The following is a 16,337-nucleotide window of genomic DNA, read 5'->3' as shown; positions in this document are numbered from 1 at the left end:
GCTAAGGAATTGTGTTTGCTCTGTGAACAAGTGCTGCTGCTGCTGCTGCTCTGTGTTCTGTCTGGTTATGGGAGGGATCCTTTCTTAAAGAAGCTGCTTTTCCCAACAAGGGAACTTGGGAAAACAGTGTAGAAATCTGATGGAGGAAGCTGCATCTAAAGCTTCCTGGGTTTTTTTGCAAAAACAGGAGAAAGCATTATGTAAGAAAGATCTGCTTATAGAACCAGCAATTGTCAGACAATTGACAGGAAATTTAGCAGTATGCTCTTACCTAACAATGCCAGTGAAACAGAGGTAACCACACCAGAAAACAGAGGTTTTCCACATCAGAAAAATGCTAAAATTTTCAGACCTCCTGCTTTCTGTAAATTGCCAGTCAAATTTTAACTTGTTTCTCAAGAAATAATTGGATTTTTAGTGCTGGGAGCACTCTGTATTTATGGTAGGGGACATAAAGGGAGAGCAGGTACCCTCGGGAGTGTGAGTGTGGATAGATATTCAGTTTTAGCCTTTGTCATTCAGCTTTGAGGAGAAAATTATTTTGGTGAAATTCCAGCTTGCTTCTCCTAAAATGACTGTGAAAACTTTGAAAACAGCTTCTCTGTTTTCATGTCAGACTTGCTGTCTGAGCTGGACAGGCAGCAAAAAGATTTTCTGTGTTGGAGAGGGCATTTCTTAGATCTTCTGATAAAAGGATGAAAACTGTAACATTGTGCATATCTTCTTTAGGATTAATTAAATTCTTAAGTCCCCTAGGCTGCTTTGGGAAGTCCTTGGGATCTTCTCTATGGGCTGCAGATAGAGAAAAGCTTGCTACTTTCTTAAAGGGAAGTACAAGGAAGTTACAGGAATATAAAACAAAAAAATAAAGTTGAACATATTAGAGGAGCTATTCTTGCTGCAAGTTCGCTTTCTTGAACAACTCTAATAGCTGCATTTCTGAGCTATAAGAGCAATCCTTGTCAGAATATCTCCTCTTACTGAAGTGAAATATATCTCTGTGTAAGTGTTTGGGAGTGAGATTCCATGGTAAGTAGCTAAGAACTCCCACTGGAATAGGGATTGTTGCTGAGCCTTATAAAGATCAATGTTCTGAAGTAACATATTTCTGTCATACGTGGTAAGAGAGAGTAACTTGGTCTATTTAAAGAGATTTTTGGACAGCATTTCAGTTCCTGTTATTTCCATCAATGTCCTGTCACAAACCAGATGTTACCTGTTTTCTGTTGCAGAGTAAGCAGAAATGGTGCAAAAAACCCCAGACTGAAGAATCACCAATTGGAAGGAAACTTTCTGATCACAAATTAAATAACAGACCAGATGCTGACTGGCTTCAGCTGAAACCCCTTGCAGGTAGGCAGTTACTGTCAGAATTCTCTGAGTGGGAGATCCAAAGTAGGAGCAGGTTACTGGGGCATGGTGTGTAGCATGTAACCTCTTGTACAGTTTTGCTGCTATTATGCAAATCATTTTTAATAAGACTTAATAAGCTTTTCCCTATTAAATCTTTTTTATTTTGTTTTCTTTAGACCTGAGAGCACTCTGAACATTTCCTAATATGCCATAGAGATGGTTCTCAGACTTCTGAAGCAGTCATGTTTTGGGTGGCTGTGGGTCTTTGGGAGTTTGTTTGCTTGCTTGCTTGTTTGTTTGTTTTCAGTGTGTTTCTGGTGTTTTGGTTAAGCAGTTATTGACTAGCTCAGCCCTAGCAAATATTAGATCTAAAATGAACACCCACACAATGAATGGGGATATCTTCCACTTAAAAGATCCTAGCATCTGACCAGTTACAGATAAACAAAATCTGTTTCTTTCCATAAATTCAACCAAGTATCCTGAATACTCCTCAAGTATCCAAAACTACTTTTGCATGCTGTTCCTTCATGACAGAAGGATGTGGATGCTCCTTCTGTGTGTACCCAGAAGAAATGCTCTATCCCCCTTCTCACAGGGGGAGAGAAGGGCAAAGGCTTTGCTTCATAACCTTCCAATTCTGTTGCCTGCATGGCTGCAGAATTAATTTGTTGATGAAAAACCTATACAAATCTGTATTTGCACAAATTAGGTTTATTTGATTTGATTAGTTTGTAGAAGAGAGGGTTAAGACTGCAGCCTTCTCCAGGCAAACAATCTCAAATGGGATTTGGGGCACCGACACAGAACATGGAAAGTTTTCAGCAGTGCAGGGGTTGAACATATATTTGAAATGTCTGCATAACAGTGGAGGGTGAGCTGTGACCTTCATGGGCATGTGCAACAGAGCAGGTAGGGTTTCCTAAACCATTCAGACCCCATCTAAGACATTCTCATCTTTCTGGCAACTCTCCTTTGCCAGTGTTGAACCATAGACTTTGTCAGTAGCAAAGTTACAGGCACGAGTGTAGGCTGGGCTCAACCTGGCTTTGAGTGCTGTGGATGCAGCCAGACTTTTATATGTTGTACATGCAAATCTGTGAAAAAATGTCTCAATGACAGACTTAGTTTTTGGATTGAATGCTGACCACAAAGTTGCTGGAGTGGGATGTGTTAGAGTACTTGTTTTTTGCTTTCCCAGAGCAGTTAACCCTTAGGTCAGGGGTGCAGTGCTTGCTGGTTAAACAGGAATTAACTCAGTGTCTCTCCCAACTGATTGGATGCAGGAGCAGATGACTCGGTCTTGTCTGAAGATCGCCTGAATGAAACTGAACTGACTGACTTGGATGGGCAGCTGGAGCCCCCTGCCAAAAACTACCTGCCTGTGGAAGAGGACAACAACCTGCGCCACTCTCACAACGACGTCTCCCACGGCGCCCAAGAGCACGAGCTGCACGATTCCGAGTATGACAGCCATGGCGAAGATAAAATGATAGCTAGAAAACACAGTCACCACTGGCATCACAAACATTCCCATCATTCCCATGGCCACTGTCATTCTGGAAAAGACCTGAAAGATACTGGGATAGCTAATATTGCTTGGATGGTAATTATGGGAGATGGCATTCACAACTTTAGTGATGGCTTAGCAATCGGTAAGCAAAAGCACTGAGTATTTCTCAACAGTTTCTCCTTACCTTTAGTAACTCTGCTAATATTTGACTTATCAGTAATCACAGGTAAGGCTGCCAGTTAGCACCTGTGGTTACTGCCATTGTTCAGTCTCCTGCAGAGCAGAAATAAAAAGGCTGTCAATTGTTATAGTTTCCCTTTTGTTAATATTCTGTGCTATTTGCACTAAAATTAGTGTATCAGTAGCAGTGACAATCACAATCTCTGCCAAGGAGAGACTGGTGCAGACAAACCTTGGGATTTATGGAGCACAGTAACCCATCTTTCTTGTTCGGGTCTCCATTGCCTTAGAATTATAAATAAATGCCTTTCAGCCTTATTTAGAAATATATTTACTAACAATAATAGTAATACTATTTATATTATTGTTAATACATAGAATTACACAGTACTTGCAAATAAAAATGCACTGTGAGTCAGGTTACAGAAATAATATTTTAAAAGTATTACTTAGGATAATTTAATTTTAATTTAAACAAAATATTATTTCGGCTCATGGTCGGCATAGATTTATTTCTAGCCAAGTGCAATAAAAATGGGAGTACCAAACAGATTTTATTAGATTTATTAAATCAACTTGGAGTCACACAATGCTCTAAATGTTATTTGAGTTGTAAAGTACATTAATTTAGATATACAAGTCAGGACGATGATGAGAGGACTGAAGTGCACACTTTTGATTCTTGACTAAGGTGGCTGCTTAAGAGTAAGGGTACAAATGGCAGAAGGAACACACTCATTTTGAAGGATGGGGGATAAGCATTTGTCAGGGTCTCTGGCTAACAATGGAATCTACTACAGTTTCTCCACTTCCTTCTGACAACTTCTAAAGAAACTAAACTCCTTAAAAATTAACTTGTTGCTTCATTTTCACATAAAACATGTGACACTTAGACAATGGCTTTTAAGGCCAAAAACAATTGTCACACCTTCTGTTGAGAACTTCACAGTATTGAAACTCCATTTCTGAATATTTCTGGGTCAAGCCCAAACAGCTGAATTTGTGGTAAAATGTAGATTTTAGAAAAGCATGCTCATCTTTTTAATGTATCAAGCTATAAGGAATCCAGAGGAAAGTTAAATTTCCTCTCTGTCTTCAGATTGTGTCTTCTCTTTCTGCTTTATGCTGCCTGTTTAGACTGCTCACTGCAGGCTCTTTTTATGCTTTTCTCTGCTCCAGTACAGAAATTTAATACCAGTTTTCTCATCTCAGAATTATTTAAGGTATGACGTTAAAGTTGATTGAATTCAATTAGCTTATGCAAAAGTACTGAAAGATATTTAGGGCAATGTTTACCCTTATTATTTCCCAGGTCTGGCGTACTAATATTGCTGATATGTTCTCTGAAAATAAGTAGAAAGGAGCTGGAGAGGTCATGGGTTAAATATTAGTTTGGATTTCCCAGCTGGAAAGGAGAGAGCCAGACTCTTGCTCATGTACATTCCTAACTGCCCTCATGTACTGGAGAGTTCCTAAAAGTGTTGTTATTTATTAGCTTGTTGCCTTTATGTCGCTTTATGTTTTTGGCCGGTTGTGTTCTCCTCTCCAGGGTTTGTCTTTCAGATAAATGAGTAATAAGGCCTGCAGTGGTAATGGACATCCAGGGTGCTTCAGTATTTCCCATTTGTATACAGACAGGACACAGACATAATGAAAAATATTAGTGTGCATTCTAAGAGATGGGTGTCAGCTCTGCAAAGTCTATTGATTTTCTGACCTGAAAATAGTGAAATATAATTTTAATTTTTCTTCCTTTTTTTTTTTCCCTAGGAGCAGCTTTTAGTGCTGGACTGACAGGGGGAATTAGTACATCTATAGCAGTGTTTTGTCACGAGCTTCCCCATGAATTAGGTAAGTAAGTGTAGAAACTGTGCCCCATCTGTACAAAATCCTTATCTACAAGCTGTTGTAATATTGTGATAAGTTCAATGCAGTGCAGAAGCTGCAGAGGTGACCAGAACTTCAGAGGGTGTGTGAGAAATACTGCTTCAGAGTAGGTACTGCTACAGGACTGTGTTGGCAGTGTCTAGTTACAGCACTTCTGTAAAAGTTTTTGGAGCATCTTTTAAAAATATTCTTAGGAGCATACATTTTACATAGCTCTGCACTTTCTAGTGTTTCACACTACTCTGTGTGGCATTGTCTTACACAAAGTTAAGTCATGAAATAAACACAGGTTTACATAAGTAAAATTCCACGTGGGGATCTTCAGAAGAGGCTTTGTTCCAGCTGTGGCCAAGTTCAGCAGGTGTGGCCATTCAGGGTAAAGCCTGCAGGCACTGTTGCCAGTGCCATTGATTCTCCCCCCACCCCCAGTTGAAGCATTTCTTCTGGAGGTAGCTAACCATGATGAAACCTGTTGTTTTTACATTGCATGAAAATTTACTGCACCCTGAGAGTTTAAAAAGTGCAGCCAGAGAGAGGTGGAATTTTCTGGTTTTCCACTGATGTGAAGTTGTGCTAGATTGATCTATGTCTGTACTCACAGCTTGCTCGCCTGAAGAGCTGCTGGGTCTGAATGATCAAAAGTGAGGTAAAACAAGCACTTCTAAAACCTTAGAGGTGATGAGGGAAAGCATTTTACATAGGCAGCTCCTGAGCTATAGGTAAATTGTGGGCATAGGGAGGAAATAATAGAGCAGGTGTTCATAGTTTGACACTGTGCTGTACAATCATTAGTTAAGTGAAGCTGCTGCAGTATATAAAGGATTGCAATGTCTATTACAATGCTTAGAACTTGACAGCATAGCATGATGAAATGAACCTTTTCCAAGGGGTGAGTAGTTTATACCTATTTTTTGATTTTTTTTTAAATTTTTATATGTTTTGATTCTGATTTTTGATTCTGGATTAGGCAGATAATTTCAGGCATGGGTTTAAAAACATTATATAAGAATATTGCATTAATTGCCCTGATGTCTGTACATCATCTTACACTTCTCATGATCACAAGAATTCAGTTTGAATGAAGTAAAACTATTAGAGCTGATTACAAGACCAAAGTCTAGATTTTTATAGAATATCTACTTTTAGCACCTAATTTAGCAGAGCTGTCCTGAATTCAGAATAAAACACATTACTTTGGCATGCCTTTACCCAGAAAACTGATTCAGGGTGGATGTGAAGTCATTCTTTGTGAATGTAACTCTTCCTTGTGCTCAAATTCAAATTCATTGTCATCTTCTGTGGGGACAAATGCCTCATTATCCTCTTCCTGGATTTGCATAATGTATAGCTAAGAGGAATTTTCACATGTATTGATCCTAACTAAGCCTCTGGTGTTATGTGCTGTGGAGAGCTTCTGAGAAAGATGAGTGTGTGTGTGCACACTATTGGAATAAAATCCCAATATTGCTGGGTGGAACGTGCCTGGGCTCATCCAGCCCTAGTGCTGGACCAAAGGCAGCAGCTGTGGTGTTCCACCTCAGAGACACCTTTGGCTGGCTGGAAGTTGCAGTTGGGCACTTGGAATGAGTCCAGGCATGGTAGAAACTCAGTTTACCTCTGGTGGAAAGGGTTCAGGTGATGGTGAAGAGGAAAGAGAGTGGATTCCACTGGAGGGTTAAATCCAGAGTTTATTCCAGGGTCACAGAGCTCTGAATCTTGGTAACAGCTCCAACAGAACACCGACCTCATGGTCTCTGTGACTTTTAAGTTCACAGGGAGGGGGGAGGTGGGAGGGAGAGGACAGGTGAGCCACCAACCAGGTGGGAGGGGGAGGGTCTCAGGGGACAATGACACCTGGACAGGCCAATGACCCCAGGTCTGAGAAGCATCTTTGGAACTTCTGCCAGTCACACAACGCCCTTGCTGGAATGTGGAACTTGACAGACAGCAGTTAGGAAGAGGGCAAGGGGGAGGGGAAGAAGTTGGCAGCCCTGAGGGACAGGATATTGCTTACACCGCAACACACACGGGTGTGTTCTCTGTGGGAAGGGCAGACCTAGACCCCTCCATTCACCCTTCACAGTTAATCACTGCTACCTCTGTGACAATCAGCAGGATGAACAGGCACCTTTCAATCACACATTACTCACGGGATGGCTGTGCCTAAGTACAGTCCTTCTTGGGGTCAGTTCCTGTGGCTCAGGCTGCCTGTGAGCCCCTGCAGCAGCAGCAGCAGCAGCACTCTGTGGTCAGGGAGGTCTCCGGTTTGCTCAGAGTGTGCTGACACACAGCCCGTGCTGTCCTCACAGGTGACTTTGCGGTGCTGCTGAAGGCAGGGATGACAGTGAAGCAGGCCATCGTGTACAACCTGCTGTCGGCCATGATGGCCTACATCGGCATGCTGATCGGCACGGCCGTGGGGCAGTACGCCAACAACATCACCCTCTGGATCTTCGCCGTCACCGCCGGCATGTTCCTCTACGTGGCCCTGGTCGACATGGTACGGCTGCCTGCGCTGGGGCTGGGCTTTGGGCCTGCTGGGTGGGAACATGGGGCTCCTCTGGGTGCTGCACTTCAGTCTGCTGGTCAGGTTTAGTCTTCACCGAGACTTCACTGTCATATATTCCGTTCTGGAAAGTTGAGCCTGAACTTTTTACTATGAGCGGCTGGTAGTCCAGAGCTGCTGTGGTGAGTAGCTTTGAAAAAAATTACCCGGTGGAAAAAATGTTGCTGCTTCAAGAACACGCAGGTTCATCATCCTAAGTGTGTGTGCACCATAGATCAGAGCCTTCAGGCAGCAGTGCTGCTGTGTACGTGTTACCAGCCCGTATTCAGTCCTGATTTCTCTAATCTGCTTCAGAACTTCATTGAAATAAGGCAGTTTTCTCACTTGTCTTTACCAGCCCAAGGTGATGAGATAGTTTTTCAGTTTTGGGGTACTTTTTCATGCTCTTCACTTCATTATGGGGACTTTAATTTGTAAATATACTGTTGTTATAAAGTCACTCTAATCTATTAATAGGTGAATAAGTCCATTTCGGGGCCTGCTAAATTGTTAAATAGAATGTTTGGGTAGAGTGATCCTTCTTGCAAGTTCAGGTATTCTGTAGTAGCCTATAATGCCTGAAATATCACTTCCTAGTACTTTCATTCCTTCATTCCTTATTCTTTCCCTTGGCCATCATAGTAGTAACCAAACAGTCAAAGTCCCATGGCCTGACTCAACAATAGCAAGAAAGCTTCTGCAAGAGACACTTGAAACTGAACCAGTTTTGTCTTGGTGTTTGCATAATCAGCCTCCTTCTCAAAGACCTCTTTACCTAGCACACAAGAAGAGTAGATTTTGATTCTTCCCTGGCTGTGGGCTGAGGTTCACAGAGGTGTGGTTTTCTATCCATTCCTTGTACCACCCCATATTTAAAAGGGATGTGTATGTGAGTATGGCTAAGTGTTTCAAATGACAAATGAATGGCTAGGTTAATCCAAGTCATATGTTTATTTGAGCATGACTTGAATTCTTTTAAAATTAAAAGAGCAGAACTTGAAGAATATTGGGCTGCACCCTATCTTGAGGAACCTAATGTTCAATTACATGGATAGTTCAGTGAAAGTTCAAGGAAAGGCATTTTTACTTTGTTTTGTAAATACATTGGGTGATCATGTTTTTATTGAAAGCAGTTCAGTAGAGTTTAAGCTGTGTCTTAGTGTATTGGTTTTGTATCTGAACCTTGGAATGTTTATCCTTGACAATATTGTCTTGTAAACTTGTCCATGTATAAATGTAATAAAGGTGAAATAACTTCCTAAATTGCTTTGTATCTTTTAGCTTCCGGAAATGCTTCATGGAGATGGAGATAATGAAGAGCATGGTTACTGTCCTGTGGGGCAGTTTATTCTTCAGAATCTAGGCCTGCTTCTTGGATTTGCCATCATGCTGGTGATTGCCCTCTATGAAGACAAAATAGTGCTTGACATCCAGTTTTGACCTGATGCTGGTAATCACTGTGGTTCCAATCTGTTGCTGTCTGGCTTTGAGTCTGCACTGTGTGGCTGTGTGCACACTGCTCAGAGGACACGAGGTGCTTGCACTGCTTACACAAGGACAGGAGATTCCTTTCTGCCTAGAGTAGCTTCTGCTTTTCTCTAATCCCATCAGATGAGCTTACCCAACACAACTCCTGAACTCGAGCGAGCGACGTTTAGGAAACCCTGAATCTGAGAAATAAGGGCCAAGGTCAGGGTGCTGTATAGGGAGCACTGCTTGCTTAAGAAGAAAAAGTACAGGACAAGATCTCATTTGGGAAAATACCATTCCATTAGTGCACTTGGACAGAACCCAGATGTTGCAGCTGAAACTCACACCTGTGCAAGGAACCCAGGGAAACTTTTAGTGCCACATGAGTCTTGAGTAGCTCACAGCTCTATGTATGTACAGATCTGTATAGATATAGACAGATGTGCACACATATACTTGTGTGTGTGCACCTCTGGATATATATATATATATATGTATGTATTAATCCTGTTCTGATTTTTCTCCATAGTGGTGACTTGAAGTATTCAGTCTTACAGCAGGACATGGCTGGAAACCACTGTGCTGGCTTAAATTTTTAAAAAGAAGCCCCAAGCCTAAACACTCTAAAATCTTACAAGCTGTGTTAAGCTGCACTCCATCATTGCAAAGCTCCTGTGTAAGAAGGCAGGCTGTTGCCATGTACTCTGCAAAGCGTAACTTCTGTCAAGGGTCAGTTTGATGATGTTTTTCCCCAGCTGAGATTTATTTGATGTTTGTTCCTTTATATTAGTAGGAAAATGCAAAATGCAGTAGAATTAGTGTTAGCTTGGGGAAATCCCTGACCTTGGAGTTCTTGAGCTGTTTCTGGTTCTTTCTTACAGATGCTAAACATGTATTGTGTGCCACTTGCAGCATAAACTACTGAAGAATTGTGGCTGTGAATTTGTGCAAACTCTTTTAACAAGAGAATCCATGTGGGAATTTCTCCATTTTTTAAAATTATTATTTTGGACTGTTTTCTCCTCTTCATGTTAAACCAAGGTGCAAGATGCTAGTTGCTGAAGCTGGACACAAGGGTTAAATTATGCTCTGTGTATGTTGTACTGGTAGGGTATTTACGATACTGTAACAACGCATCAAATCTGTTCCTACAATGCCTTGATATCAGACATTGTGACACCAGCCATTTCTGGCAGTAAAGAATATGTAAGAAGATTTCTACTTCCAGTATAAAGGAGTTCATTTCTATGATATTTTTTTACAATTTTGGTATTTAAATTAGATTATTAAAAAGCAGATGTGGTAGAACCATGGTATGTGTCATTTAGAAGAATAGACTGAAAATTTGGGCCTTAACTTGCTGGGACCAGCTGTCCTAGATCAGATTGTGCTGACAGGCATTTATTGCCAGACATGAGTTAGTTCTTCTTGTACCCATCTCCTTAAAAAAAAAAATAAATTGTGAGTTTGTGGGGAGTGCAAGTTGATTCTGTAGTATCAGTCCTAAGCATGGTAGTAGCTTTTTTTTCCAACATCCAGTTTGTCTCTCTACTGTGTATGCCAGGTAAAAGCTGTACTTTGACTGTGTGCTGTAAGTTTTAAAGTTCGGTCTGCTTGGTGCCAGTGTAGCTGCTAAAAACACTTAATCCTAACGCCTTTAATGAGAGCCAGTGGGTCTCTGCATTCCATTTCAAGTTCCCGTGTTTCCTGTGGCCCTTTACTTTGGAAGCTTCATTGGTCAGTTTAGCTTTTACTGAGAGCAGCTCATGTGTTTTAAAGGTATCAGTTGGTTGCCAGTATTTCTTCCTCATGCAGTATCAGGAAACAGTATTAAGGGTCCATTTCAAAGAAGGGTGCAGTTTCTTCAGTGAAGAAGCCAAAAGCCCGGAGTTCAGGCACGCAGCCATTCGATGTTCTGAACTCAGGTTTTCTTTTTTCCTCTTTAAACATATCTAGTGTAGAACCCTAATTAGCAAACACACTGTTGTTAGCTTCAGATTGCTGAATTTCTGCAGTGTAAAACTCCTGGATGACATTTTTGCATAGTGCCCATGTTGAGTCAATGAGACAAAACTTCCTGGATACCTTCTGAAGATCTGAGTTTAAACAATCTCTGTTTCTTTTGTATTAAACTGACTGACTTAAGTTTTTTCTTTTCTGTCAATTCTGAAATACAAGGGGGTCATTATACAGCTGATGTTTGGTCAAATGATTTTTTAAAAGATTTATTTCTCTTAATTCTTTTCAAATGAAGATTTCTGTATTTCCAGTAGTATATTTACTGTTGTATTAGTTGGAATGTGGTTATAGCTCAATACACTGCCTCTGTAGGAAAATAGTTAACTTCCTTCCAAGACCATCTTCAGACAAGGGAAAAACATGGTCATTGAAGGTAGGTACTGTTTTTTCACAGAATATAGATTGTTTACTTTTATTTTCAAGTATTTATTGCAAGTGTAACAGAGCAGTGTAACAGCTGTGACTTCTCTATGTTTCCACCAGTATTGAATTCCAGATGATTCTAATATACACTTTTGAGTCATGTTACAGACAATCTGAATTCCTCTACATTTCTACTTGGCTTCAACATTCCATTTGGCTTGAATCCAGAGTCTCATTTAACTTGTATTTGTTGGAGGGCATAAATGTTACTTGTATATTTTACAATGCTGTCACTGTGTGACATCCCATATGAATTCTGATGTAAATCACATTGCACTCAATCCGCTGTGATTATGCTTAGAAAATGTTGTAGTTGCTAGATGCAGTGTGATTATTTTTTCATTATTTTTTTTCTTTCCTCTCCCCATTAACAACTGAGTCTATGGTTTAAAATGTGATAATGGTCCAATAAGATAACTTGCTGAGCTATTGGTTTTTTTTGTTATAACTAAATCATTTTTAAAAAAAAATTTATAAAGCTGGAAATTATCAAATGCTGTTTTGTTCATTGTCAACAGTGTTGTGTTCATTTTATGTATGTTCCTTATACATAAGGAGCCTTCAGAAAATAAAAAAAATATTCAAGGATCAGATATTTTTGTTGAGTTTCTTAAGGTTGGATTACATTTATGTATGGGGCAGTCAGGTAGGAGCAATACTGAAAACAAAATAGTGGATTGGGGGATTCCATGGAAAGTTTCTGTGATTGTCTGGCTGATGCTGTAGTCATTGGAGTGCTCAGGGAAAAGGTCCATGGCCTCTTCTAGAGAAAGCTGCTCATCCTGGGACATTCTCACTCCCATCCTTCAGAAACATGGTCTGCCCAGAGCATGTCTTGAGTTTCCTGCCTGTAAAGCCTCCTCACTATTCTTGTTGCACTCACTGTGGCATGGCTGCAAGTGCCTTCCTCTAAAGCAGCAGAGTTCCCTCTATCACTGCAGTAAAAGTTACTGTCTCAGAACCAGCAAAATCCTGTTGCCTACAGATGTGGTTTTTTTTTTTTTTCTCCTGAACTGTGGCGGCACTGCTGTACCTGGCTTACACACTGGGCTAGAACTGGCCAAGGGCTGAAAACTGTTAAAAGCTGGAGGAAGTAGGAGATCTATAAACTGACCATACAGCCACAAAATGTTTCCTCAGAAAGACAACAGAAAAAATAGAACTGCTTCAAAAAAAACCTTAAAGCATTCTTGAGTGGAAAATTTCCCTGGAATAGAGATACAACACAATAAATTACAGTGAAAACTCAGGAGGGAATGTGAACATACTAAGATGGATGTACAGCAGAAAATTAGGGTAAGGTGGTGTGTGGCTTTGCATCATACCTGTGTAAGAATGTCATCAAATAGCAGCTGTGTTCCTGACTGATCCTTGGTAATAGCAGCATTTGTGGGCATTCCAAAGATCTCTGGGAAAGGATTCTGTGCTAGTGTCTTTGTATATTCAGTACAGCTTCAGGACTAAGAAAAGGTGGGGAAAAAATACCTCTAGAGCAAATAAAAAGATGCAGAAGCAGCCAACCAGCCCACAAGAGGCCACAAGCTGTACTTCAAAACCACTACTGGCTTTCCTAGGGTGATGAATAAAGTGTGTTAACTAGGATATAAATGATACAAAGATATAATTACTGAAAAATTCTGGGAGCTGATGGAAATTCTGTTAAAATGAGATACCAAGTGTAAGGGGCTGCAGCCCCTTTCCAAGGTGTTTTGCTGATGGCTGACAACTCCTGTCTGATTAATTAAGCTGATTATTTTGGCCTTTCTGCCTCCAGTAAAATACAATGAACTATTTCTCTTATGCCTGTTTTAAAATGCTTTTAACTTCACTGGGCTCTGTTTCCCACTTACTGTCCCCTGAGTGCTGACTCACACAGAGTCAATTTAGATGGCAGTAATTGGGTGGTGTTTACATACTGTCCCTTTCTTAGAAGTCACTGAAACAAGGACTGAGAGAAGATTAAGCCACCAAGCAAACAGTGACTGAGTAAACACTGAGACACATCAGTTTCAGTAAAGATACATCTATTTAAAAAAAAAAAAAAAAAGCTGTTGGTAATTCTGTTGTTCTGACACACATCTCCTTCAGGAGAGGCAAAATAAACACCCCTTGGATCAAGTACATAATTGACATTTGTAATGATTTCCAAGGAAAATAACATCTTAGAACACTGACAGAGCCAATGCCAGTGTCAGTGCCCCTGGCACCATCACTGCATTCCCCAGGCACAGTGAGGAGCACCAGCTGGCAGCTCCTGCAGGAGAGCAGGACAGTGATCTGAGCAGCAGCCCAGCACTACCCTGGGCAGCCCTGTCAGTATCACTGAAATTCACTTGGAAGGCAGCCAGAATTCTCACTGGAAAGTTTAAAAGCTGTTAATTACTTCAGCTAGTTCATGTTTGAACCATTTCATCTCCAGCTCTTCAAATACCTTTTAATAATCATCCCTCAAGTCACCCAGCCATTGCTGCTTTTGAAAAGTAATAGCACCAAAAATTTCCACAGTAATGCAGCTGAAAGTCCCTGGATACAAGTTTATGGAAAGCTTTTCTAAAAATATCTCTACTTATTCAACATCTTTCTAAAGTAAATGTATGCTATCCCAAGGCCATAGCTGTGCTCATAATTTTATTTATGTTTTTTTAGAAAATAAAACATGCCTAAATTCTTGAGGTGGGGAGAAGCTGGACTCCTCTTAGGTGCATAAAAAGAAAAAATTAGGAGTGATAAAAGAAAATTTCTTGCAGGAAGGCAAGAGTGGGTGGTGCACTGAGAACTGGGATAAAGCAAACTAGTCAAAAAAAGTATCAATGAATGTTTACTACACACAAATCATTATCTTTCAGGGCAAAAAAAGGTTCCCTCCCTGCTAGGAACTACATTTGTAATTTGTTTAGAATCTGTGGTCATGTCATAGGAGGACATCCCCCTGACAACCCCCAACCCCCCACTCTCCTTCAGGAAAGAAACACCTCTGTGAAGTTGCCACTTGCCTGTTAATCATGTTATTGCTTGAATTTGACTGTTCAACCACATTAATAACCAAAATCACTGCAGGCTGACGGTGACAGGAACACCCCTGTTCCTGCCCACCCATAACTTGGACAGACTTTGGCCATGCTGGGCTGCTTAGGAAGCTGAAACATGAGGAAGTGCCCTGCATTGCTGGCAAGTTCTGAGAGGTTGCTGTGGCGAACACCCACCTCTGCAGACAGGGAAGGAAAAGCCCTCTGCCAGAGTTCCTCTGCTGCATCCCGGCTGGTCTCACTCTGCCAGGGGCTGCTCTTGTCCCTGGCACTGAATAAATCACACAGGGGTGGCAGTGGGATATTTTACACCTTGCAGGAACAGTTCATTTCTTTTCTCCTGTCCTGCACAGCAGAGCTGAGCCACTCAGCGCCCAGCTCCTTCCTGCTCACACACTTTGTGAGTCAGGGGAAACCTTTTCTTGGCAAGCAAAGGCCTTCAGCAAGAGGTCTTTAAATGGTCATGAGCATCATTTCCAGAGTCTCTTAAAACCTCAAAGCAATTTTATTTTCATAGCTATTTATTTGTGTAGAATTAATTAATATACATTAGGTACAACTGTATGTATGAGACCATGCACCTATATGTTTTTTAACACCACTGTACTATAAAATATTGTTCATATCATACAATATTTTAACTTTCTTTAAATCCTTACCAAGTTTGATTTCTGGCCTTTACACAGACATCATTTAAAAATGTTTGATTTGGTTTTCAATTGAGACCATCTCGCTAAATACACAATCTCATTTAGATAAACTACATTAATTACAGAAAAATAATGGAAAATAATGTAAAATGTGATTGCAAACCCACATCCAATTATTAAAACAGTGGATATGTTTTCCCAGTCTTACCTTTTAAAAAAAAAATCCACCTAGAGAGCTGTATTATTAATGCCACAGCAACAAGTTTCAATTGAGGAAGTATGAGACAAGCAAGAAAACAAAAAATAAATGTACTCCACTATTGGCAATAATTGAAACTATTTCCTTGCAGTGGAAGACAGTTATTCAATTTCTGAGCCTCTCTTCCCCCAGATCATAGACACATTTTCTAGCAGTACTTTTCTACATAAGAACTGATTTGGGCTGCTGGGAATTTTTTTGTTTGTTTGTTTTAAATGCCATTAAAACTATCAAAGCAAAAAAAAATAAATACACATTTCAACTCTGGTGCATAAATATCACCCAGGACTCCAAGGTCCCATATTACTGTGGTGTTTTTGATTAAATAATACATCACACATAATGCATTTGTGAAAAAAATAGCATTTTCAGAGAAGACTGCTTACAAGAAACGTTTAAACTATTATGGCTTTGTCCCATTTTTGCATCTTCTATTTGAAATTACACAAACTAATTAGTTAAATAGATCATGACATCACAAGATGATAAAATATGCCAGAATGTTTAACCTACTGTTTCTTTTAAACAGCAGACAAATTATTCATTCCTGAAAACAATCCATATGCATGAATCAGTGCCTTATGTTAAAGAGAAGCATGAGATCCAAAAACTTTACCATGTATTTGGGCAGTTAAAAACAGGTTTTGGGTTTGGTTTGGCATTTCAACTTCTAGTTAAATCAAGTTCCTTGCTTCATACAAATACACTCACACGTGCACACACATACACACACAAACATCAGCTACAGTAAAAAAGAGATTAAAATACCTGATCATCAGCAAACTTAAGAAAGGCTACCTTGTAGTCACCAGGAGAAACTATTCATATCAGCTTGGAGGGCCCAGGGTATGAATGATAAATTCCTGCACCATTGGTATTATCTGGAAAAAGAAAAAAATGAATTAAAGTGTCCTACTTTCATGTAACACATGTTACTCTAAATATCTGAATATCAATTTCAAGGACAGTATTCCTGCATATGCAATAAACATCAGTGCAGTCCCAGAGGAAC

At 40.2% G+C, this 16,337-nt stretch overlaps 1 protein-coding gene across 16 annotated transcripts in view; it reads left to right on the top strand.

The window, feature by feature from the left end:
- The window catches only part of SLC39A10 (solute carrier family 39 member 10), a 336,276-nt gene that overhangs the window by 61,105 nt on the left and 258,834 nt on the right, over window positions 1-16,337 (top strand). For 15 of the 16 annotated variants that reach the window (XM_030240267.2, XM_030240254.2, XM_018911689.3 and 12 more), the window contains 5 exons: window positions 1,233-1,353; window positions 2,640-3,008; window positions 4,817-4,897; window positions 7,243-7,433; window positions 8,760-11,983. In XM_030240267.2, coding sequence (XP_030096127.1) covers window positions 1,233-1,353; window positions 2,640-3,008; window positions 4,817-4,897; window positions 7,243-7,433; window positions 8,760-8,918 — 921 coding nt within the window. In that variant the 3' untranslated portion in view covers window positions 8,919-11,983. Of the gene's footprint in view, window positions 1-1,232; window positions 1,354-2,639; window positions 3,009-4,816; window positions 4,898-7,242; window positions 7,434-8,759; window positions 11,984-16,337 lie in introns of those variants that run through there. The other variant, XM_050976782.1, reaches the window with a different exon arrangement.

This window comes from Serinus canaria, chromosome 7, assembly GCF_022539315.1.
Source record: "Serinus canaria isolate serCan28SL12 chromosome 7, serCan2020, whole genome shotgun sequence".
In the NCBI taxonomy this organism is placed as follows: domain Eukaryota; kingdom Metazoa; phylum Chordata; class Aves; order Passeriformes; family Fringillidae; genus Serinus; species Serinus canaria.
Note: the sequence above shows the minus strand (reverse complement) of the source record. Positions and strands in the feature narration are given on the sequence as shown.